A 25,514-nucleotide genomic window follows, 5' to 3' on the forward strand; every position below is an offset into this window, starting at 1 on the left:
CAGAAAGGAAGCTTTGCTGTAGATGGGAAGATAAATCTCAAAGCACCTACACCGCCTCTTGAACACTTTTTTTTTTTTAATTAACTGTCTTCTCTTCTTTCTCGTGTTTCTTTCTTTGACGGGGCACACAGCATAGACTTCCCATGTCCTGGGAGACAAACATTCTTGGCTCAGCCATGAATAACTGTGTGCTCCTGGAGGAACTGCTGATCAAGAAATCCCAGCAGAAGAGAAGAACTTCACCCTCCAACTTTAAAGTGCGCTTCTTTGTCTTGACCAAATCCAAGCTGGCTTACTACGAACATCGCCACGGGGTACGTCAGTCCTTTTCTCTCTCAGAGTAATGGAAGGAAGGATGAAATTTCTTAAAGGGAGGGAAGGATGCTAATGGTTGGAGGGGTATCTATGTTAAATTTTGTTAACTTTTCTGGTCCTTTCAACAGCACCATGCACTGAAAATAGGTCAAATGGGTCATTTAGAGCTTCTGATCAGTGGGCATTTGGTGTGAATGGAGGAATAAGACTACTTTGCCAATTTATAGGAAGGATCTAGTTTTGTTGTAGGAATTTGGCACGGGCTGTTATAACCAGTGTGTGTAAGAGCTGTGATCCTGTGCGTGGCGCTTCACAGTGGGTGACCTGGAGAGGCTTATTGTGAAGGTCACAAGTGTACCCTGATTCTATCTGTGAAAAAGTAATCCACAGATCTTCACTCTCATTCTTTTCTTCAGGGCATCAGGCTGATGGCTGGTACGAGATCCGTCTTCCATTTTAAAATAAATTCAGCTGCCACATGTAACGTGTAGTCTTTGGAGCTAGCTTCAGATGGGCTGTGATGATGAGAACCAGGCTCAGGGCAGGCTTTGTTTCCCTAAGTTTGCATTTTGCTGATTTGCTAAATATGAAGAAAATTAGAAGTCAATCTGTGCACCCCATTGTGTTTATTGCTCTAGTGAAGTGAGAATTACTTCCTTCTATTTAGCTGGATGTTTGCTGAGCCTCGTTACGGTCGTAAATAATCTTGCTTGTTTTCCAACAGTCACTGAATGTGCTGTTAATCCATTATGTTTAGGCACTGTTCCTGTAGGCAGAGCAGAACTGGGACTGTGCTGCCTTGGATCCTGCACTCGCAACTTCAGACCATCTGATCTTGCTCAGTTGCAGAAAATTAAGTAGAAACAGAACCCAACAAGAAAAGTATGATGTGCCATCGTATTTTATCACAACCTATTCGGGGTTATAAACCAGCTTTGAAGGTTACCAGTAATTTTTAGCTGTGTGTTAGTCCTCTCAAATATGCCCAATGAAATGTTTTTCTTGCTTTTGTTTTATAGTCCATGTTTTTCTCACCTCCATTTTAAACAGGGCACTGTTCATTGCTGGATACTGTGACTGTATATGGTTTGAGACTCTCTTTGTCTGTTCTCCAAACTATTTTTCAAATACCATTGTATGAAGATTTTAAATTCCATTTTAACTGTTCCACTCAATTATTCAGGGTTGAATTCTGAAAAGCATCTAAATGATTTTGCTGTAGGTGTTTAGAGAAATCTTCACAACTAGATTTTCTTGGTGCTTTCTGAGTTGGTGGACTTGAGATTAACTCAACATACACTCTGCCTAGATACTTTTGCAGTAGGTGTTTTGTCAGCATTTTTAGTGACTGAAATAGTTTGGAAAATTTGACTCAGTGCCTTTCAGTGGGGCATAGACTTCACACACTGTGTTTTTGGAAAATTTCCCACCTAGTCTTCCAAAAGGTCATTTAGGTGAGATGAGGGTTTGGTGTATTATCCACTTAATCATATATATTATATATTTTAAACATGCACATATTATATATGTGTGGACGTGTAGGTAAACACATGTGCAACTTTAGAACCTTGTGCACATTTGAGGGGGTGTGCGTACATTTGTGATCACAGGGCTGATTCTTCATGAAATGCTGATTTTTTCTCATGCAAACTGTCAAAATCAGATAGTTACATGAAAAGAATTTCACACAAAGTAGAGAGAAAAGAATTTGTCCTGTGAAATACTCCCAGAGCCAATCAATCATTAGCCTCTTCGGTAATCAAAATTAGAGCATCCTGGTGAGACCTCTGCATGGTCAGGTCATTGCTGTTCTGGAGAGGAAACAGTAGGGCAGCCCGTGCAAGAACCATCTTGTTTTGTGCTCAGAATGGAGGGAAGCCACAGCACCTGAGTTCACAGCCCGTGGAGGGAGGATTCCAACCATCCCTGCCCAGCACATGGGCTGTGCCATTCCCAGGAGAGCACGAGGACCAGGGACCATGTGCAGGTGTTGAAATCGATGATCTGTGGTGCTCGTTCTGTGGTGCAGTCCCTGGCACAGGCTTGGCTCTGCTCCACAGGGACTCTCTCAGGTCATTTCTGGAGCTGGCAGGGGTCAGCACAGGCTGTCACCATTGCAGTTTGCATGTGGCCCTGCTCTGGAGGTTTAGGGACATCGCTGTTCTCTGCCAGCTGGCTGCAGGGATGGGGAGCATCCACAGGTGCTATATGGACTGACAGATGGACAGGCCCAGAAAATGTCTGGGCTTTTAAAGCATGTATTTTTTAAGGAAAATCTCTGGGGATGTTTTCTGTAAGAGTTTTCAATGAGTTTCTTCAAGAACCCCTTACAAACCTGTCTGGTGGATTCCTGTACTCAAGAGTTTCGTGATGTACAGTACTCACCTCTCCAGTCCTTGGTCAGTCAGTAACAACAGCCCAGGCATAAAGTCAGGTAAAACAACTACTGAACTGCTTGAAAGTTTGAGAAGTCCCACTGATTTCAGTTGGATGACTTAAAGTAAAGTACACACTTATGTGTTAAGCCCTGGTCTGCATGTTCTGCCTGTATTTAACAGGCTCTAACACCCAGTTCCTTCCTCTGTATTTTTAAATCATGGGTATAAAAAGACATTTAAGAATTTATTGTATCAGTCCAAAACAAGGAAATAAGCAGGCCAAGAGGGTACAGGGATAATTCTGCAAATGATACCCAAAGCTGTCCAGACAATTGACATCTTAAAGGCAGATTTTTTGCAATAACTGTAATGGCATTTTCATTGTAATTTTCATCTTTCTGCCACAGCTGACAGAGAGCACTGTTCTCCTCAGGGGCCAAGCACACAGTCGCCCTTAATGTTAATGAAAGACATTTACATGTCTCATTAGGAGAATGAGCCCCCAATAACTGTCAACAATAAGAAGCTGTGTTTTCTGGAATTCATTATGCAGTGCACAATGCAGGGCTGTCTTAACATAAAGCAAAGCCCTGATAACAGGCACAGCTGATATTCAGCCCCCGTCTCGGCTAAAAGACATCAGAAGTGCCTTTATTATAACATGCAAATCAATTCCACAGGCAAAAATTATTTGTTTCAGGGTCTGACTTTGTAGCTATGGTACATGTGAGTAAACAAGCTCATGGGAGTAATAATTTTAACTATTTCAATGAGTTTGATCCTCTCCACAATAATGGATAACACAGACACTGTGATACTCTCAGGGTACACCTGCTGCACTGCAAAAGCAGCAGAGAAGTGAATCCTTTTGGGGAGGTGTCTGGGACAGAGTTTCAAATGTCCTTACTTAGACTCAGAAAAAGTATTTAAACTGCTGAGTTATCTGTATCCCCTTCACCCAACAGCTTATGGTTCTTGGTAAATCCCTCAGGCACATAAATATTTTGAAATTTTATATCTTCATGCACTTGTGGGCTATTATTAGTCCAGCTTATACAGGCAGCAATGAAATGCTCACCCAGAAAAGGCCAAGTTCTCTTTTCATTTACATCAGCACAATTCTTCCTACACTGGTCAGATGCCCAGGAGGTCACATAGAATGAGCCAGCCTTGTCCTGGGCTCTTTCATTCAGATCTTTGATACTCACATATAAAGATGGCAAAGATGGCACTTAGCATGACTTGAAATCTGCTTTCAGTCTCTTGCTACATGAGAACAAATGAATAAACTTGGCTGAAAAGACTTTTATCAGCATCCCAGAAATGCTCCAGCTGCTCTGTAGCATTATCTACACGTTGGGTTGCTTGCAGCAGTCCAGCTACCCACGGGAACAAAAGCAGTGCTTTGCTCCTCAGGCCAGTCCTTTTCACCTTGATTATTCTTACACAGAATCCGACTTGTCCATCCTGCCATGGAAAGACTTGGTTTTCTCCCCAAGATTCCAATGCAAACAGACTAAAACTTTTCTTCTGAAGATCTCCATTCTGGTATTCTTGTTAGTTAGGGTGGCCATTCATACCATTTCTCATTGCTTTGTGTCTTCTGAATACCTTAGCAGTCATGAAGCTGCAGTCCTCACCTAAAGGGAATTTAGTTATGGTTTTAAAGATTACCTTCCAAAGAAATACATCTGACTAGATATGCCATTCTTCATAACTTGTCATGTATTTATTAACTAGTACTGTTTGCTTGCCAGAATATGCAATACCATTTGTTTTCTGGTGCATATCTCCAACTAATTTATTAATAATACACATATCACCCACAAAGAAGTCAGGCTTGGCATCTGCCTGCATCACCCATTTCAATGAATTTTTATGTAATAAAATCAATGCAACCCTAAATAAGATGGAGGCAAAGTACAAACCTGTGCCTTAATGTCTAGTAAATCTCTGAAAACTTAACATGAATTTTTAATAATCCAGATTGTATCATTGGAGTTGAGGGAGGATGACGTTGATATTGCTTGTCACAATGAGCCTCCTTTCTATTGTGAAATCGCAGAATCATGGTAATGCTGGTTGGAGAGCACTTCTTAAATTCCTTTAGTCAGACTTCTTGCCAGGATAAGATCAACACTCAGAGCAGGACTGCCACCAACACCAGAACAAGTTGTCTGTAACATTGACTGGCCACTGCTTCCAAGCCAAGGACAGAGATTCCACATCTTCCGGCAGCCTATTCCGATGATCTTATCCAATGTTTGTGTGGATATTTGCAAAGTTCCCATCTACTGCCATTCTCATTCACGACTCCTGCAGCAGCATCCTGATTCAGGGTGGTGATATTGTCTAGACAGGATTGCCTTGAGCGAAATGCAGGTTCTCTGTGTCTGGTGTCTGTGGCCTTTCTAACTACACAAGCGTGTGGTAAAGTGGGGTAATAAAAATAGCTCCTTTTTCCTGGAATAAATAATGTTATCTTCCAGAATATGATTATAATGATTTTCTACTTGCCCAGTTCTGCTCCTACTAGGTCCTTTTTTATCTATTTATTAGCCTTCAGTTTTTGAAGAAAATTTTTTAAAATTCCTTCTGAGCAATGTTTCCGCAGCAGATGTCCAATACTTCCATTTTGTTTAAATTACAAAGCTCAAATCTTGCTTCTGTTAGAGAACATTGAGGAGGGTGTAGCAAAATCTTCAACCCATGTTTTCTTTTATATCTCTAAGAGGGAAGGAATGCCTCCTAATTTGAATATACAACTATAAATATGAGGTTTTCTAATAGTTACCTTTTATTAGACTTCTCTGTTGTGGCCATCTTTTGCTCCCAGTGCCTTTGACTTTGCTTTATATTGTAATCAACATTGTAACTTATTTTATTGTAATGCCTGCCTGTTGCTTTATACTCTTTCATCCTTTCTGGCTGAATTTTAATTTTGGCCTTAAAGCTTAAATTTTTTTTTTCTTTAAAAAGTGTTGTCATATAGTTGATTTAATTTAGCTTCTTTTCTTTCACTGAATCCTTCATTCACTGCAATCCACTGCTCCCAGTCTTTGCTGGAGTCAAGAATAGCTTTGAAGAAACTAATATGGTATTCAGGAGCTGTTCCATGTGCTTTTATGTAACATAAAAGACTTATTTCCATCATATTAAAAAGCTCATTTGAAAGCCAAGAATCTTCCTTTTTTCCCCCCCTTCTGTTTCTTGATGATGGCATTGATTTTCTTGTCCAACCACTTGTGCTGATACTAGGGCTGTGCACTCTGATAACCATCTCTCACAAGACCTGAGCCAAAGGGAACTTTGGAATTGGATTTGGTGGAAAAACAAGGCTGGATTGGGTCTGTAGGACTGTGTAACGATAGTAAATAGTTGAATGGAGGCATCTTAAGCACCAGTTGCAGATGGTTTTGTTATTTAACACAATTTTGTACACTCTGCATCCAGGGTGTGCCCACCCCTAAAACACCTTCATGTTCTTTAGATGTGAAAACAGCAGTAAAAAAAAAAAAATAGTTATTCTTTTAGTTCAAGTTGAAGGACAAAATAACCACGATGGACAGGTAAGACAAGCAGACACATTTAGGGATTTGAATATCAAATATAACAAAATACATTGGAGGTATTAAAACACAACAGCCAGAATTCTACAGAAAATCCCATTATTAGCAATGGGATTCTCCAATTTTCCTTTAGAACAGTTAGCATGACAGAAAATGCAAAATCCCTTACAATTTTCTTTTGAAAATCAATTTGCTCATTAGTTTTCAGATTTCATTTAAAAATTGGTTACAGTTTTATTTCCCATAAACCCTGAAACTATCAGTGTTCCTAACGAGAAAATGCCCTAAATACCGATCGAAGATAGCGTCCAGGCAAAGTTGCTATGAATCCAGCATCCAACAGTCCTTGATGTCCTTCCACATTCCACAGATAAGGAATATGATAAGAGATAGAAAGTAATTGTGTCCACACAGTGTTCAAGGAGGTTCAAGCTCAAGTTCAAGCTCAAGTCTTTTGGTTGGTGGAAAAATACTTTAGCAGGAGATCTACCATTAAAAATAATTCCGTCTTGTTCCAGTGATATCTCATAAGCTTCTCGTTACTATTTCTACATCAAGAAATTCCTTTCCAAATTCTTTCAGAAGCTCAGCAAGGTCTGAAGAAAAGTCCTTGAGAGGTCAGGAGCACGTCACTCGTTTAAAAGGCTGAAGGTCACCAAGCCAGTTGAGCTCTCTGCCATGGGGAGTTCCACCTTTCACAACCCTCAAAATCGGCTGCTGCCTCTGTCCAGGCTGAACACCAAGCCCAGCTAGAGCAGAGGGACAGGGAACAGGTGACACAGGGTCAAAGCAAAGATCCTTCATCTACTAAATCACCAATTAAGAATTGCTCGTTTTATTCAAGGCAATCAGTGAAAACAGGGAATGAAGTTTGGCTCAGATTCTTACCAAAAAAAAAAACCCCTGATGGTACAGAGAAGGTCAGTAAATGCTTTCATTGATGGAAATGTTCTTGTGGTCGAGCCTGCTGAGGACTGGAATCTCCTACCTTGCTCCACCCCAGCTATAAATCAGCTTTCCCCTACCCTCCTACGAAGGAGGCATTGCCAGCACTGCACAGGAAGGGAGGCACAGGGGGTGAGGTGCAGGGAGGCAGAAGGTGAACACAAACACCTCTGGGCAAGGAAAGCCAAGCTGCAGCGTGGACAGCCCTCGGTAGGGACTGCTGCTGAGGAGATTGGGGCCACATGAATCTTAATGGCTTGGTTTTCCCCTCACCAGAACAAAAGAAAAGATAAAAGTTGTAATGCAACTTGAACCAAGGCAGCTTCATGAGGCACAGGGTGCTGCCTTCCTGCCAGAAAAAGCTGCCTTTGGTCTCCTCCTCTGCTCCTTGAGATAGGCCCCCCCTGCCTCTCCTCTCCCCAGCATTTGGCCCCTCTCCCTTCCCCCTGCTCCCAGCACTGGTGGCTACACCTTTGATTAACACAGCGGGGCTCAGCAAAACCTGTAAGCACCCACCAAGCCCAAACAGTGCAGAGCTTTTCAGCCCCAGATCTCACGAGATCTCAGACCTTTGTGAAGCCTGAGGGTGCAGAGCCATGGTCTGGAAGTGTGATTCAGTGACCTGTGTCATTGGCAGGGGCCACTGATGGCTCCCTGCCCTCTCACCATGAGCTCCACATCCCTTCCCCTGCCCCAGACCTGAGCTGGAGGAAAGTAATTCATTTTTTGGGTGAGCAGCAGTGCTGGTGGTTGGTTTTAGCACACGGTAGAGTCCAGGCAGGTCATTCCTTGAGCAGGCACAGGGAGATGCCTCCTTGTGTTGCAGGGTAGGGCTGTGTCCCTTGTACCATGGTCAGTTGTCCCAGCATCTAAAACAATCAGGGACCACCAGAGTCATCTGGTTTATGCAGGAGAGACAAACCAAAGGATTAGTCAATGAAAGAGCTGCTGGAGCTGTGAGGCAAGAGGAGGTGGAGTCCCAAAGATGAAGACATCAATGCATTTGGCTTGTGATGCACCTGGCTCCTTTCAGAGTGGTTCCCAGGACAGATATATTGCAAATAATGGACCAAAAGAAAGCAAGCAGGATGGGCTGATCTGCAGCACATTATGCTTCTCCTCATGGGACAGCAGCCTGCCCTGGTTCTTTCCTCACATGGCACACAGTAAGACCACTGATGCTTTTACTGACCAAGCAGCTAAAACATCTACCCAGTTATAGTAGACTGAAAAACAACAGACTGAAAACAACAAATAGAGATCTGTCAGCATGTTTTGTCTCGCCCTTTTAGGAACAAGTCTCTGAGGTTTTTTAGAGTCCATTTTTAAGAGGCTTTTCCTCTCCCCTCCCTTCCAAATGGCCCTGTTGCTTTTGTTGGATTAAAGTGCAGTCAAACATCACAAAACCAGGGATATGTTTAGTTTCCAGCCCAGTTTCTGGGTAATTTCTGGTTTGTGAGTGGTAATTCCAGTTGTTTGTCCTGCTAGAGGACTGTAATTGCTTTCTATCAGCAGGGTCCCATCTGCTGAGGATCTGCTGGGCAATGCTCCGGCTGTGAGACACACCCCGATGTTGTGCTGCAACATGAGATTATGAGGAGCTTCCGTTGCTGAATTGTGTGATTAAAAGGAACACAGTGGGTCATGAGAGCTGCAGGACAACTGCACAAAGCTCCTTGAGAAGGCTGGACCCTGTGTTTCAGCAGACTCCAGAAAACCAGTCTGCAGGGAAAGAGCAGAGCCTGTGCCTGGCACAGCATCGCTTGCTGAAGCCTCAGGGGAAGAATGCATGTGGGTAAACCCCGGGACTTCAAAGGAATGAGATGAAGGAGGGTTCAGCGCTAGCAAAATTGAAGGTTTTTATAGGATATAAATGGCTTTGTGTCTCATCAAAAGGGTAGAAGTCCCAGGGGTAGAACAAATGATAGAGGAGGTTTTGCAGAAGAGACAGAGGAAGCCAAGTCTGAAAGAAAGAAGTGAATAGATAAGAATGAAAGGAAATAGATGGTGAAAATGGGGTGCAGTAAGGCCTTCTAAGGCTTGCCAGCACTCTTGAGAGTTAATTGGTATTTAAATTTAGGGGTGCTTTAAAGCCTTGGGTTTATTGATTTAGAAGAATCCCACACCCCATAGAACTACACAGGCAGATGTTGTCTACTTGAGACAGTCCTGGCAGTAAATCCAGAGACACTGGTTAAACTGCAAGCAAATACAAATACAAACCCCAAACGCACCAGCAAAGGCCAGCAAGAGCAGTGTGAGACCACACTGTAATAATTTCCCTCTTTTGCCTCAACTCCAATTATACAAAGGCAAAATACCCAGCCAGTCGTGCAAGAATGAGGCTTGAGGAGTCTTGGGGCCTCTCTTTTTTGAGGCTGTCTGACAGTGCTCTGTGGCAAACCTCCCCCCATCTGCAGAGGTGTCAGCTGCTGCCCTGGTTTATGCTGAGTTTAACTCTGCAAGGTGGCAGAGGAGCAGCAGGGGGGTTGGCACAGCGGTGGGGACGGCTGCTGCCAGCGGGGCAGAGCTGCAGGGTGGTGGTGACAGAGGGAACAAGGGGCAAGAGGGAGCTGGAGGGTGTAAGACACAAAGAGTTGGGGTCCAAGGGAGGGTCAGAAGCCAAGGTCTTGCTGTGTCTCTGAGTGATAACCTGTGGCAGGTACAACACAGCAGCTGAAGTTTAGGCTCTCTCCTACTGACAGTGTTTGGAAAACAGAAGCTTTGCAGTGTTTTGGTGTTGTTAAATCTCACTGATTTCCGTCATGCTGTTCCAAAGCTGAGCTGGGGGACAGCTAGTGTTTAATCCCTACTGAAAATGAATCAAAACAGGAAACCAGCTCGCTCTGAAGAGCAAACTCGTCTGTAGTGGATCCTGCAGAAGCACCAGAGGCTGAGCCTCAGCTCCAGTTTCACCAGCTGCCCTCACCTCTCTCTTGCAAAAGCTGAGTGCCACTGGCCATGGAGCCATAGGATGAGGATCCCACAGGGATTAGGGTACACCAAGGAAGCTGGGATACTTGAATGTCTGTTCTTTTTACTCTCTCCCCACTGCCCATACTGCTATTTGTGTACCTGGTATACCGTGAACAGAAGTGCAGCAGAGGATGCCAGAGAAACAGCTTTGTTGGCAAGTTCTTGAGGATAATATTTATTTCAAAATTCCCTGTTGTTTTTTCCTAGCTGAAAAGCCAGACAAAACAAAAACAGAGAAATGTTGTAGTTTTTTTGGAAAACAGATGCAGTAAAAATGTCCATTTTGGATGAAATGACTAGTTTTGAAATTCTTGGTGCCCAAACTTTTTAAAATAAAATATTTATTGGTTTATATCTTTTCAATATGAAACAGGGGTGTTAGTAAACTGAACATTTAATGAAAGCAGTTCTTTTTGGTTAAAAAGGGATTTCATTTTGCTGGAATAAAAAAAAGTAAAAGCTGAACTTCAACCAAAGGTTTTGACTGGTTCTCTAAGAATCCATGTGCTGATTTGAAACATATGTATGCGTATGTGAATCCATATAGAGGTGCTATATATAAGAATTATTCTTTATACTTTTAAATGTCTTACATAATCAGTTAATTTGCTTCTGCTCCATTAAAACTAAATCTCCCACAGACACAACAGTCTGGTCTAATTATTCACTTAATCCACAATCATTAGCATCAACCAAGTGCTTTTCTCTGTCTTTTAGAAAAAAAGGACTTTGAAGGGTTCTGTGGAACTTTCCAGGATTAAATGTGTGGAAATTGTGAAAAGTGACATCATCATTCCCTGTCAGTACAAATACCCTTTCCAGGTGAGTCTGTCTGTTGACCATACTAAGAGAGGTATCACATCATTTTGTATTTCAATAACATTTCCTTCACTGTGCAGTTGTTAATGAACCCAACACTGGGTTCTTTATCAGAGCTACTACTCCAATTTAAATAAGCAAAAGTCAGTGAGGTTAAGAGATGCTTCTGAACAGTCCCTGCTACTCCACTTCCCCACATCATCATTTGGCACATAACTTGCTGGTAAGAGGGCTGCTGCCTCTTTACCTCTGGTGCCTCCCTTGTGAGCAGTGTATCTGGGACTGCTTCTCATGGCTGGCTCCTTTCTTTGTCCCCCTCTCCAGATTGTCCATGACAGCTACATCCTCTACGTGTTTGCCCCCAACCGCGAGAGCCGGCAGAGATGGGTCCTCACGCTGAAGGAAGGTAAAAAACCCCTGTGCCCACCTAATTGTGGGAGGTGCTTATGTCTGACCAGTTTTCTCACAAACAATGCAGAGAAAATGTGCAAGAGGAGTCAGTGTCTCCCTTCTCAGCAGGCAAAGTGGTAGTGGGTTATAAAATCGAATTGCTTGTAAATCGGGTGGGTGTGTTTTCAGCAGAAATTTGGACGTGGAATGGTTTATTTGGGTGCCTTAATGTCTGCCAGTGTCTGCAGGGAGGTTTCAGAGGATGGACCAGGCTCTGCTTGGTGGTGCCAAGCATTGGGACAAGAGGCAATGGGCAGAAATGATGCCCAGGAAGTTCCACCTGAACATGAGGAAGAACTTCCCTGTGCAGTGACTGAGCATGGATTGCCCAGAGAGGGTGTGAGGTCTTCCTCCTTGGGGACATTCCAGAACCATCTGGACACAGTCCTGAGCCATGTGCTCTGGGACTACCCTGCTTGAGCAGGGAGGCTGGAATAGGTGACCCACTGTGGTCCCTGCCAGCCTGACCCATTCTGGGATCTTGCTATGATTTGTGTCTTTCTAGAATAAACTCTTAATAAGTTACTGTAATTTGAGGTTTCTTATTCAGGAATAGACAAGGATTTTCCTATGGCTAATTTTTTTAAATAACCTTTTCTACACAAAAGAATTTTCGGCTCTTATTAATAGACTTTTTTGGTTAGGTGACAACCTTTTTAGAGAACCATGAATATTAGGGAACATTTTTGCGGGTAGCTTTCATTTCCTGTTCACCTCCAGCGTTGTGCTGTGGTTCACTCGGACGGAGCTGCAGTAACCAACACTGGGGGCAGAGACAAGCAGAGTGCTTGACGTGAGGAAGGTGTCAATTAGTTACATAAAAACTGCACCAGGCTTCTGTCATAGCTTTTTTCTGTTTTACAGCACTGCTGCCCTATTGTTCCCTCTGAAAACATTGTGCCTGATGGAGATATTGTGAAGTTCATGCACTGACTCTTGCAATCAGTTATTCCCCTACTCCAAGCTTCTACTTTATTACCTCTTCTCATTCAACAGTTGGAGACTGTCCCCTCCCTTGGACAATTTGAATAGTCTTGAATAGTCCTGCAGAATTGTTTTTGTTCTTTCAGGGAAATTTTTATTACAGATAGAGAGCCTGAGCTTCAAAAAGAAGGACTGCAATCGCTCACACAGACATTCAAGACTGGTATTTAAATGTGCAAAAAATGTTTGGTGCTGGTGAATGCCAGCTTGTACAGCTTCTTCTGGACACCAAGGCAAACCAGCAAGTGTCCTGGGAATAATCAATATATGGCCTGCTGGGTTTTATTTCTTTTTATGTGACCCTCCTTCTCTGGTTTTGGTGTTTCGTCATTTTAAAGAGAGTAGGATTCTGTTCTACCACAGCAGAGGGGCTGTCACCAGCAGGAAGTCTATTACTCCACATCACTGGTGGCATTCAATCCTTTTGGGAGAAAGGAAAACATTAATGGAGGAGGTTGATAATGTTCACCAAAGCTTCATTTGAAAATAACAAGAAGCTTCTTTAAAGATCAGACTATTTCCATTTAGTTCTAGATGACTTTTAGAACTAATGTGGATGCAAATAAATTAATTTTCCCCCTTCTTTTTCTTCCCCTAATGTTTTCCAGAAACAAGATACAACAACAGTTTGGCTTTGAAGTGTCATCCAGATTTTTGGTTAGATGGCAAGTGGAGATGCTGTGCTCAGACAGAGAAGATGGCAGCTGGCTGTGTGGTGTATGACCCCACCAAAAATGGTAAGGGACTTGTTAAGACCATCCTGACCTCGAAAATATTTATTCCTAGCAAAAGTAAAGGATTTAATCTCTCTTGTACAGAACATGAAAAATTATGATGCTACATTTCCATAAAGAGACATGTTCCTGGCTTCTTGAGGTGTTCTGGCTTATCTTTTACTGTATGTGGCATTCTCTTTTCTTGAATTCACATTTTCCTCTGTGTGATGCTTGGTGCTGGTTTTGGGATGAGATGGAGAACTAAGAACTTGATCAACTGTGGTCAGTCAATAAGCCACAATTTTCTTGAGATAAATGTGTTCAACTGTGTTTGTCCTATTTTGACCAAACCATATTTCCTCTATGGTTTCAATGGCCAAGCATAATCTTTACTTTGTCTCCTGAAAATGAACACAAGTGGTCAATCATTCTTCACCAAAGAAACATCTACCTTGTGGTTTTCACCCTGATTCCTCAAGTAATCTGTACCCCAATTTCCAAGCCCTGCTGAGATTCACTGTGTAGTTGGCACTTCTTGGTCTCAAAGTCCAAAGCTCCCTGTTCAGAGAGTTTGTATCACCTCTATCATTTCATTACATTGGTGGCTTCTCCCTTGGTTTTGCCCTCACCTAATTCAAATTATCTTTCTTGATTTCTTTTCAGCCTCAAAGAAGCCTCTTCCTCCCACTCCTGAAGATAACTGGGTGAGTGCAGTGAGGCTGTCCTTAGTGTCCTGCCCTGAGTGATTAACTACCTGTGGGGAGTATGTCCTTATTAATGTTCACCACAGTGCAGTGATCTAGAATTTCACCTGTGATAACATTCCCTGCGTGTTTTCTGTGCAACTGAAATTTTTTATATGAAATTCATTGTTTGAAAGTGCCAAAGATGCTCATGCTGCCACCACACCCCACTGGATGCTCTGGCGTGCTTTGGGGCCTTTGAGCCCAGGGGACACCAGTGCTGCCAGGAAAATACCACTTTAGAGAGCATGCCATTGCTTTTTATGAATATGAATATGAATATGAATATAATAAGCCTTTTGCCTAATTTGTGCAGAAATTGTTGCTAGACCCAAAGGAAGCCGTGGTCATGGCCATATATGACTATGAAGCCCAGAACCCGCAGGAGCTGACGTTACAATACAACGAGGAATATTATGTGATTGACAGCTCTGAGGAACATTGGTGGCTGATTCAAGATAAGAATGGGTAAGTCCCCTTTCAACAGCCTATGTACAAATCCCTTCTAATTCCAGTTTGTTCTTCCATTAACATACATGCTGGCCTCTTGTTTAACTTTCGTGAAGCATCCTCTGATTCACAAGGAAAAAGTGATGGAAAGTTATTTAGGGTAACTTTCTTCCCCTTGCTGTTGCTTCAGGCAGCTGGAAAAAAGGATCTGAAAGTTAATTTTACAACAATAAACAGTCCTTAGTTCAGAGTGATATTTGCAGTGATACATAGGGGGGAAAATTGTGAAACTCTGCAATTTTAGAGGCGCAATCAGTTGTTTTCTTCTCCAGTAACCCTACTCAATACATAACCACCAGCACTTTTATCATGCAATGAGCAGGCAAAGCTTTCAAGGCTGACTCCTACAGATGCAGAGAAAATCCTGTCTGTCAGCACACTCACACTTGTCTTGCCTCTCAACAGGCATGAGGGCTACGTGCCCAGCAGCTACCTGGTGGAAAAATCACCCGAGAATCTGCAAATGTATGAGTAAGTTGTGCCTGTGTTTTTCTTGTACCTCTGAGTGCCCTGGATTTGAGGCTACAAGTCTCAAATGCCCCCACCCTACTTCACATTCCACCCTGGGGATGCTCCATTCAGAAGCTTTTCAGCAGAAACTTTCCTGGCCTAGAAATGCTGACTCGGAGTCTTTTGATGTTTTCAGGTGGTACAATAAGAACATCAGCAGAAGCAAAGCAGAAACACTGCTCAGGGATGAGGTAAACCAGTGTTATGCATGGGGTAGATGGGAAACAATAATTAATTAACGACAAATGAAGCCTGCGAGGGCTGCTTTGTGTAAAAGAGATGAACCCTGGGTCCCTGCTGTGTTTGTGTCCTTAGTGTGTGATGTGAGATAAAGGACCACCAGCACACCCCCCTTATCTCCACTGTTAGCTGAGCATGGATGGAGCTGTGCCATCCAAACACACCCAGTGACTGGGGCTGCTGGAAAACACTGCTTCAGACCACTGTGCCAGCTGGAAACTGTGATTTTAGCTCATCTTTTCTGTCTCTGCAGGAGGTCTGTGCATGCCAGTAGTTCTCTGAAAATCTAACCAATCTTGTGCTGAAGTACTTTGGGTGAAAGCCAAAAGTATGGCTGTGGGTTTTGTAATTTTAATTTTGTGTGTGTGTGTGCATGTAAGCACACATCTTTAATTTTGCAGTTGAGCCAGAGTTTTCCAGTGAAGACTGTACTGAAAATACAAAGAATAAGCTTCTTGTTCAAATTTTCCACACAAACACAACCCTAATTTTTAAATCAGCTCTTACATTAACAGGTGGCCCTGTTAATAAACACAAATAAAGTGTTCCTTCTTGCAACAGTAGCATTTTATGGAAATAAGAGCATTTTTGTATGGTTTTAAAAATTCTTGTATAAATTACTACAGGACATGTCCCCACATGGTTTAGTGGTCTTATTTTTTCTTTCGGTCCTACCAGTACAACTCTTCTGTGGTAACTACCCCCATGTGGCTGCAGAGACTTCTGGTTCAAAGCCTTGCAAACCTCACAGCTCCCCCCAGAAATCTGGCCAGGTTTGTGAGTGATCTTTGGCCAGCCTTGGTCAGAAGTGAGAACAGACGGGCAAGAATCGAGCTTAATATAACTTGGGCAGGATGCTGCCTCCAAAACTTGCCCACCTCCAGTCCTAAAGCCCTCACTGTGCATAATCAAATGCTTCTACAGCAGCAGAGAGAGCTTTTTTAGAGCTTCCCTGTGCCAGATATTGTGTGGTGCAGATGCAGCAGATGTTGTGCAGACACTGAAGAGCCAAACCTGGGAAGTTCACAGCTCAGCAGGCTGATCCCACCTGGGCAGAGCTGCACACTGAGAGCCAGCAGCTCATACCCAGGGGATGCAGGAGCAGCTCAGCCTCTGTGTTCACCTGGAGCTGATCAAACCTCTAGGGAAAGAGGCCCAGGCAGGGTGCACTTGGTGGATTAGCTCTGCATGGAGTGTTGTGGGTGGGTAGGAGACATAAAATGGAGGAAACCTACAGTGTAAAGCAAAGGAGGAGCGGATGAAAAAAGTCAGGCACTTGGGATGCCGGATGAAAAGCTTCTTTTTCTGCAAACAGAAGAAAAAATGTGGGGTTTATTACCAATATATAGGTCAGTACAGCACATTCCAGCCAAACTGTGATGTGAATTCTCCTTTGCCATCTGATCCATCTGGGCCAGTGGGATCATGCCCTGTGAGGCATTTTAGCATTCAGACGAGTAGAAGACAATTACAGTGAAAAGTTAAAAAAGAAAGGTTTTGTGAGTGCCAGAGTGCAGGAGGACTGCTTTCTTACCCATTTATGTTTAGATACTGGATGCCTGGTGTGCCTATGAAAGGGCAGGATCATGTCCAGGGTTTTCCAATTTGTGGTACATGGGTAAATTATTGTTCCTACACTCCCATATGGATTCTCTGGTGTTGGATAAGCTGTGATTTGTTCTGTGGCTGCTCACTCCATGGGGAGCACTCAGAGGGGTTTGCCTTTCCATTTGGCCACACGTTTCATTGAACATGTGTTCTGTCAGATAGGGCTGAGGGCAGTCAATGGATTCAGAATTTCCAGAGGAGAGACTTGGAGGGACAGAGAGGCACACCCACACCCACACGTACTCAGCACAGGAGCCTAAGTCTCATTTCCTCTGAGAGCTCCGAGAGGAAGCTGAGCTGAAAGCACAAACCACCCAAGAGAGACCCGCAGGCCCTGGCCAGCCACCAGAGCTGTGCATGGAACACACCAAGCTCTGTCAGTGGGGTGATGGCTCTTTTTTCTCCTATATGTTTAGCACATCCTCATGACAGGGCTGAAATAAGCACAGCTTTGCCCCCAGTCTGCTTCTTTTTTTTTTTTTTTCCATTATGTCTCTAACCAGTTTTCTCTCCTTTGCTCCTGTTCCAGGGTAGGGAAGGGGCCTTCATGGTGAGAGATTCGAGGCAGCCTGGCATGTACACAGTCTCTGTTTTCACCAAAGCATTAAGGTACAGCTGAGCTCAGCAGCTTTTCACATCAATTACATCAATGAAATGGCTTCTATGAGTGTGTAATCTCTGTATAGTTGTTTTGGCATTAAAACGAGAGAGCAGAAGGCTCATGAAAATGATAGAGGGAAAACACTTCCAAAAAAGGCAGAAGAGTCAGCTGCCAGTCCCAAAGTGTATTAAAGGCTCCACTTCTCCCTGCATCTAAATATGTGCCTATAAATAGTCCCTTGGACATCACTGGGGTTGTCATTCTGATGACACTGTCCCCTGAAGTGTCAGTAGGATCAACAAGGGCTGTGTGCTGGACTCATCAGAGGTGGGTAGAGCAAGGCAAGTGAAAGGGTTTCAGTGATGGGGCAGAAAGTCGTGTTTCACAAAGAAGAGGCAGACAAACTTAGTACTCAACCTTCTCTTATCAGGAAACCTCAGCCTTTCTCTCGAGATGAGACCATCTGCGAGTGAGAGGGAGGACATGCAAGTACACAGACTTCATTAGCAACTGCAGCTCACTCCTTGCTCCTCCCCCGTTCATTCTGGGGGAAGGTTCTCCCCTTTGCTCACTTGTTTCTGTTTATACCCCAGATCCCTGTCTTTTTGCTGCAAGCTATTTTCTCTCAAAGAAAACCTCCTCTTTTTCAGCACGGACAACAATCCTGTTATAAAGCATTATCACATCAATGAGACAACCGACTTTCCCAAGCGATACTACTTGGCAGAAAAGCACGTGTTTGACTCCATCCCCGACCTCATCAACTACCACCAGCACAACGCAGCAGGTCAGTGAAGCTGATGCTGAACAGAGAAGTTGCTGGTTTGCCAGGTGACTGTTTTGAATTGAGGAGGGCTCCCAAGCCCTCTGTCCTTACAATGAAGTGTTAAATGGCATCACCTTTTCTCCCACTTATTCTGAAATGACCATTTCAGTCCAGCTTCCAGCTTCCAGCATTACATCCTCACTCTGATTGTCCTTCTAAGGCTGACCACAGATGTCATAGTGACATATTATAGAGAGCCCTGGGGGGATATCACCACTGCCAGGTCCTTCCTGAGGTGATCTATCCCTGGGCCTTGATTTGACACAAAGTCAAGGACATGGCCAGGATCCATAGCCAGACATGGTGACTCCCATCCCCACAGTCCAGGAGTACAAAGGGAAACACTGAGCTTCAAAAATACCCTATGAATACAAAGTACCATTTGGAAATTCAACAGAGTTAATAGAGACTCAAAGCTCTGGATGTGAAAACGGGAAATAAGCTGAAAGTGCTCAGAACTGGACTTCCTTCTCACCGGCAGGAAACCAGAGCCTGCACAGAGGTTCAGCTGCCCTCAAGTGGAGCTGAGAACTCAGTGCAATAAATCTGCTTCCAGAGTCCAAGCTGCCCTCTGGGGTGGTGGCAGCCCCGCTCCCCATGGCAGTAATGGGAACCCTCCTGTCCCCATGTCCCCAGGTCTCGTGACGCGGCTGCGATACGCGGTCTCTTCTTGGAGGAGAAAGGCCCCGATCACCGCAGGGCTCAGCTATGGTAAGGTTCTCTCTACATGGGAATCCCACTCCTGGCTGGTTAGCTGGGTGATCCTGCACATCCCCATGGATACTGATGAATATTCATGTGATTACAGCCACAATAAATAGCTTCGTTCAGGTCACTGCACTGTTCACCAGATTGCCATCTTTGTCATGGCTGTTGATAAATGACTGAACTGATTGTGCAGTGCTTTGAGGGAGGTGATGAGAGCCCCAGGGGCTCAGTGAAGTCAACATTAAATACTAAAATGAATGTTGAACAAAGGGGATGGAAATGGGAGTGTAGAATAATTTGGTGAAAGCCGAGTCCCTCCTGAAAGATGCCTTCATTTGAATATCGTCGTCAATAAAAATTTGCCGGTATCATTTTTACTGTAATTCTTGGAGACTTCAAAGAAACTCCAACTCCATGTTGTGCTGAGTACTGCACATATGCATGGTAGAAACAATCCTCCCTGAAGAACTGGATAGGCAGGACAAAGTGGGGAGAAAGGGGATGTTGTTGTTCCTACCCTTGAACATGACCTGCAGCAGGGTCTAGTCAAATGAGCTACCAAATGTCAGACAGGCAATTTGAAGGAGAGCCAGAAAGTCTCACTTGGAATCCTGCCTCAGTGTTTAATCCACAAAAGCTTTTTGTTTGGCATTCTACTGCTTGATCCCTACTCTTTCTCCCTTGCAATCAACAGGAAAACTGGTCATTAATGCCTCTGAGCTCACCCGTGTGCAGGAGATTGGCAGTGGTCAGTTTGGGGTGGTCTACCTGGGCTACTTGCTGGACAAGACCAAAGTAGCCATAAAGACCATCCGTGAAGGAGCAATGTCAGAGGAGGATTTCATCGAGGAAGCCAAAGTCTTGATGTAAGTGGTAGATTCACCAAGGCAATCACACCCTTTTTGTGGGATTCGTAACACTGGACCAAAGTCAGGAATATGAATAGGGAATTCAAACTTGGACTATCTGCTATGTATCTAAGCAGTAAATGGAGAGACTGGTGAACTCTGGTGGCTACAAAGGAAGGCAATTCAAAGTGTAGGTGAATTACTGTGCTTCCAAGTCTACCAATGTCTGGAGTGGTCTTCCAGATCTCTGCTGTTCAGGAATGCAAGGATAATTGATGGTGCCTTTTGGAGAGTAAAGTGGTTTTTCTCAGAAAAAAATAATGTAAAACTTAAGGGTAATTTTATTGAAAAGCCTTACCTGTAAAATGTTTTGCTTTGCACAACTGAATATGTCTTTTGTTTTATTGACTTTGTTTGCATTTTTTTTGCATTTGCCTCCTGTCAAGACAGACAGAAATTGATTTTGTTTTTGTTTGATTGGTTTGATTTTTTCGTGGCCATGACCATTAAAATGGGATGACACTTAGTCCTCGGTCTACACATCTGCAAAGGTGGCCTTTGCAATGAGCAGGATGCAGCACTGTGGCATAAGTAGCTATATCTAACACACTTGCTGTGAAGATAGCAGGCACTGAGCCTATTTCTTTCCCACCTTCCCTCCCTATCCCACAGGAAGCTGTCTCACCCCAAGCTAGTCCAGCTTTATGGTGTGTGCTTTGAGGATGCTCCCATCTGCCTGGTGTTCGAGTTCATGGAGAACGGCTGCTTGTCCGACTACCTCAGGAGCCAGAGGGGCAGCTTCTCCAAGGAAACCCTGCTGGGGATGTGCCTGGATGTGTGTGAAGGAATGGCTTATCTGGAACAAAACTCTGTCATCCACAGAGACCTGGTATGTTGGTCCCACGTGGGCTTTTTCTCTGCTCCAGATGGGCTTTTTCCTCTGCTTTCTTCCTTCCTTAATTTCAGCTTCCACACTCCTCCTGCCTCTCAGTTTATAGGGGATCCTGTATCTGCCCTTATTGCAAAAACAGCACAAATACTTTAGAGGGGAAAAAAAAAAAAAAAAAAAAAAGCCCTGGAGCACTGATCAATCTATTCCCCCTTAATTGTGTTTGGGAGAGAAGAAACAAGCCTAGAAATTTTGTCTTTTTTCCAGAGTGTATTCTTTTGCTCCTCAAGAGCCACCGTACTGACCACTCTTCATGTCTAAAATCAGTGAAGATGACAAAAAGACCTGTTCTAGCATAAGTCACGTATAAACATGCTTTGATGATAAAATACTTTTAATTGAGTGGTTTTCAGGAATGCTCCATCAGTCACTGCTGCAGTTTCACTAGGCATGCAATGACTGTGAGTAGCTGTGGATATTTTAGGGTCTTGCTCTGCCCTTTCTGGGCAACAAGGGCCTGCAAGTCAGACTGACAGTTGAACAGCTTTTCTGGCAATAGGATCATGCTGCAAAATGTCCAGAAAGCATGAGAAGCTCAGGATTCTGTCCTCTTTGTAAGGCACAATGTCACTTTGATGCTCCTTTTTTAAGCATTATCTGCCCTGCCAGGATAAAAGCCCCTGAGAGGCTGTGAGAGTGTTTTAGCTCTGATTAGCTCTGACCTGCTGCCTTTCCACCTTGTTTTCTTGCAGGCTGCCAGGAACTGCCTGGTGGGGGAATCCCACGTGGTCAAAGTGTCCGACTTCGGCATGTCGAGGTAAAGCCGCCGAGGCTGCGCACGGTCCCTGCAGGGTTCTCACAGGATGGGGGTGACTCAGCATTCCCCCTTCTTTTCCTCTCCCAGGATTGTCCTGGATGATCAGTACACCAGCTCTACGGGTACCAAGTTTCCAGTCAAGTGGTCTGCCCCAGAGGTTTTCTCCTACAGCAACTATAGCACCAAATCTGACGTTTGGTCATTCGGTAAGAAACTCTTGTCAAAATGGAGAAGACCCAACAAACCCCAGCTCAGAAAAACAGGGGCTCAGTCCTCAAGTAAACTCTCCTTAACACTGCATCCTCCAGACTCCAAGGGTGTTTTGCCTGAATAATGGCTTAGAAAAGCAAGCCAAAATCATTTAAGTGAAAGAAATTAAAGAAAAGCTAAAGGAGAGGAGAGGAGAAGGAGAGGAGAAGGGGAGGAGAAGGGGAGGGAAGGAGAGGAGAAGGGGAGAGAGGGAGAGAGGGAGGGAGAGAGGGAAGACATTTTAGGCATTCCATCTCTCTGCATGTCAGTCCCGGGGCACTGATGCCTCACTCAAACCCTCTGCCCTTCCAAATTTGCTCTGCTGACTCCATTTGCTTTATGCTGATCTGAAAATGTTATTTCACTGCTCGCACTTCTCACCTCGTTTCCTGCTCCCCAATGCATTGTTCTTTGGTCTCCCTTCTGGACCCTCACAGATAAGAGCACCGCTGTGTGTTTTTCCCCCCAAGCCATAACAAAGGCTGTCCCCTGGCTGTGGATCTGGCACACTCATGGGCCTGGCCCCTCTCCAGCCCACACAGTGAATGGGGCAGTGTGCTGTGCACAGCTCACAGTCAATGGGGTGCCACTCAGCCCTGGGGCCAGCAGTAAATCATGCAGGATTATAGCCTTTGCTACTCTGTGCCTGTGAATTCTGTGTTTCCCTTGCCCTTTGCTGGCTTCTGCTGTGGCTGAAGCTGTGCACTCCTGAGGTGAGCTATGAGCAGCACAGCAGGAGCTGGGTGCTCAAGCCCTTCACAAACTCACCAGGGAGATGCTTCAGAGAGCACCATGCATTCAGAGAGCACCAGAGAGCCTGGCTGACATCCTCGAATTGTACAGCTGTGTTAGGGCCTGGTTTTTCAGATGTCTACTGAGAATCCAAGTGAAAATGCTTTTCCAAGTAACTGGCACCAATACTGAACTGCAGAAAAGAGAAGGTGGAAGGTGGCCCTGGGCCTGCTGAAGATTTTATTTGCCTCTTTGTGACTTTTTTCCCCATCCATTTGCTTTAGGAGTGCTGATGTGGGAGGTCTTCAGTGAAGGTAAAATCCCCTATGAGAATCGCACCAATGCAGAAGTGGTGGAAGAAATCAACGCAGGATTTCGGCTCTACAAACCCAAGCTGGCCTCCAAGGCGATTTATGAGGTGATGAGCCACTGCTGGAGGATGGTGAGTATTGTAGTGGAGAGCCCTATTTCCCAAAGACAAGAACTCCCTTCCCCTTGGCTTTAAGGAGGAGAGAGATGTGTACGCTCCACATGCTAACACAAGATAAAATCCTGGAGGTGAAGCACTGTAGCTTTCATCTGCACTAGCAAGCAAACTCTGGGCTTTCTGCCTTTTATTTGACTTCACTGAGAAGCCCATGTGGTGCACTTAATTCAAGTTAATTCAGCAGTTTCCTTCTTAAGAAAGCTGTGGATCTGTGGGGCTGAGTTCTAACGGTGGTAACAATGACAGCCAAGCCATTACAAGGTACTTAGTGTCCACCAAGCCAAATTCACTGGTAATAGAAAAGAAACATTGCACAGAAGGAAGCTGGTTCTTCCACTGGCGTTTTCTCTATGGTGATAGATCGTATTTGTGTTAATTCTCAGTTTCTTCCCAAGGTTTTCCTTGCTAACCTTGCCATTCCTCTCCAGCTGACATTAATGTTCTTCCTCTCTCTTCTCTCCCTTGCTCAGGCAAAAGACGAGCGGCCATCCTTTTCTCTTCTGCTGTTTCAGCTGAGTGAAATCTCTGAGTTTGATGTGTAATTGTGACACTGTGTGCTCAGCACAGCTGAGAGAGTCCTGAGAAGAGCAAAGGCTGGATTTTCCCCACACAAAGCATTAACAGGAATCCTCTCACCATAAACACTTGCCATATGCCTGGGGAGAAGGAGAGGACAGAGGCTGGTACTTCCAGACAGACAAGATATCCCCAGGTCTTCCAGAGCCTAGACAGACACAAGCTTTGGTTTGGCCAAGAGTGTGGTTTGCATCTTGAAACCAGAAATGACTATTGAGCATGGAGTCCTGAACCACACAGTCCAGCAAGGGTGTTTCTCCTGAAAAGACAGCCTCAAAATTAAGAGATCCAACATTTCTGGGAACCCCCAAATGAAGGCCTTCCCTGAAGGGGAAAAAATAAAAAGCTGTCTTTAACTGAGGAGGAATGTTTAGACATTTCCCTGGCTCTCTAATTCAGAGTGGGCTGGACCTGAAAGCTCTGAACAGGAATAAGCCTGGGAGACACCGAAGCAGGCTGGATCCAGTGACTGCATTTCTGATGCTGGTATTTCAAGGTGCTTTTGTTTTCCCTTTGCATGATTTTCCCTGCAGCTGTGGCATAATAGGAACAGGATTTGGATGCCTGGTAAATGGAAGAGGTGTCTGTGTGTGCTGGGAGTCTGTAAGGGAGGAAGAGAAAAAGCAATGTGCTGAAGAGTCTTGAAATTCTCTCAAATTGCATTGTACAGTGAGTGGGAAAATGGGACTCTAATGCAAATGAAGACATTCTTGGAGGGGGGAAGTCAAAGCTGAATGTTTATATTGATTTTTTTCTTCAGTCTTTCTACATCAGAAGATTAATGTGTGACCTCCACCCAATTTCTTTGAACAAAGTATGGAGGACTGAGCAGTGCAGAGTGTTATGTGTTCCCAGTTCAGGACAAGACAGAGTCCCAGGATCTGATTACCTGTGAAAGGTACGGGAATCTGCTCCTGGTATGTTTGGAAGGAAGGGGCCAGAGGGCTCAGGAGGGAGCCATGAGGAGAAAACATGCAGAGTATGTGCTCAGTGCACCAGTGATCATGAGAAGAATTTTCTCATACTTTAAAAAGTAACTGAATCATCACAAGTAAAGACTTTTCCATCTCTTCTGTGAACAAAGGGACTGACCAAAAAAAAAAGTCCAGTGTGAATGGAGTGCCTGGGTTCTTCCTCCTCAAGGAGTTCCACATCATGTGGTGACAACAGAAGGTATAAACAAAATCCATCTCCTGGTATTTCAATTGAAATCTGTAGTTTCACTGCAAGACAGAGACATTGTTTTGACATAACTGACTTCAAACCCAAATGTGTGGGTGTTGGTGTCCTGCAGAATTTGTAAATAAGATCAGGAATTTTTGCTAAGCATTAACAATCACTAGGGAAGTCAGGAGGGCTCACAGATTATATGTGCAGATATGCAATGTGTATTTTTGATGCTTCTCTGTTTGGGCAGGTGAGAACACGAGGAAACCTTACACGACAGCACCTTACAAAAACTCTGAAGTGCAAACTTTCAGCAGCAACCTCCTGTCATTACAGAAGTCAGGTTCAAATATGTTTGCCAACAAAAATGGAACAAGGAAATAATGTAATCCCATGATCTCACATATCCTGTGTCAAACTATTTCTTCATAGATGGAGGCTTAATTTTTGGTATTTTTCAGACTCCTTGTTCTGGGGTAGCTTTTAGGAGCTAGAATATCTTTTCAGGCATATGGATATGGGCAAGGTATCAGTTCCTGCCTCATACATCTTCCCACACTGTGACAGGGGTGCTGCAGGCTCACAAAGTTCAACTTCTGGCTCATTGGCCCCACCATCCTTGAAGGAACCAGGGGTCTGCTGAGCAGGAGGACATTGCTATTAAGGAGCAGCAATATTGCTCTGCTAGGTGACATTTCTGGGTTATATTTATATTTGGATAAGCATAATATTTATTAGCTAGAGTGGGTTGCACAAAACATTATTGTAATGGTTTCTTTTCAGTTTTATTTTGCAGTCTTTCTATGCACACAATACAGACTTTTACAAACAATAAAATTGCTGAGTCCCAA

General features: G+C 44.1%; 1 protein-coding gene across 1 annotated transcript; it reads left to right on the forward strand.

Moving 5' to 3' along the window:
• LOC121657848 (tyrosine-protein kinase ITK/TSK-like) lies at positions 1-25,514 on the forward strand. The gene is made up of 17 exons (XM_042013991.1): positions 1-314; positions 10,901-11,005; positions 11,327-11,408; positions 13,045-13,173; positions 13,816-13,856; positions 14,212-14,363; positions 14,811-14,876; positions 15,052-15,106; positions 17,293-17,372; positions 18,015-18,151; positions 18,827-18,901; positions 19,593-19,764; positions 20,419-20,635; positions 21,388-21,452; positions 21,540-21,658; positions 22,718-22,875; positions 23,391-25,514. Exons 1-17 carry the CDS (start codon positions 144-146, stop codon positions 23,460-23,462), a joined length of 1,896 nt encoding a protein of 631 aa, XP_041869925.1. The 5' UTR covers positions 1-143; the 3' UTR covers positions 23,463-25,514.

This window comes from Corvus kubaryi, unplaced genomic scaffold (assembly GCF_017639235.1).
Source record: "Corvus kubaryi isolate FWS band 111438036 unplaced genomic scaffold, C.kubaryi_AGA036_p1.0 split1-37374, whole genome shotgun sequence".
Lineage (NCBI taxonomy): Eukaryota > Metazoa > Chordata > Aves > Passeriformes > Corvidae > Corvus > Corvus kubaryi.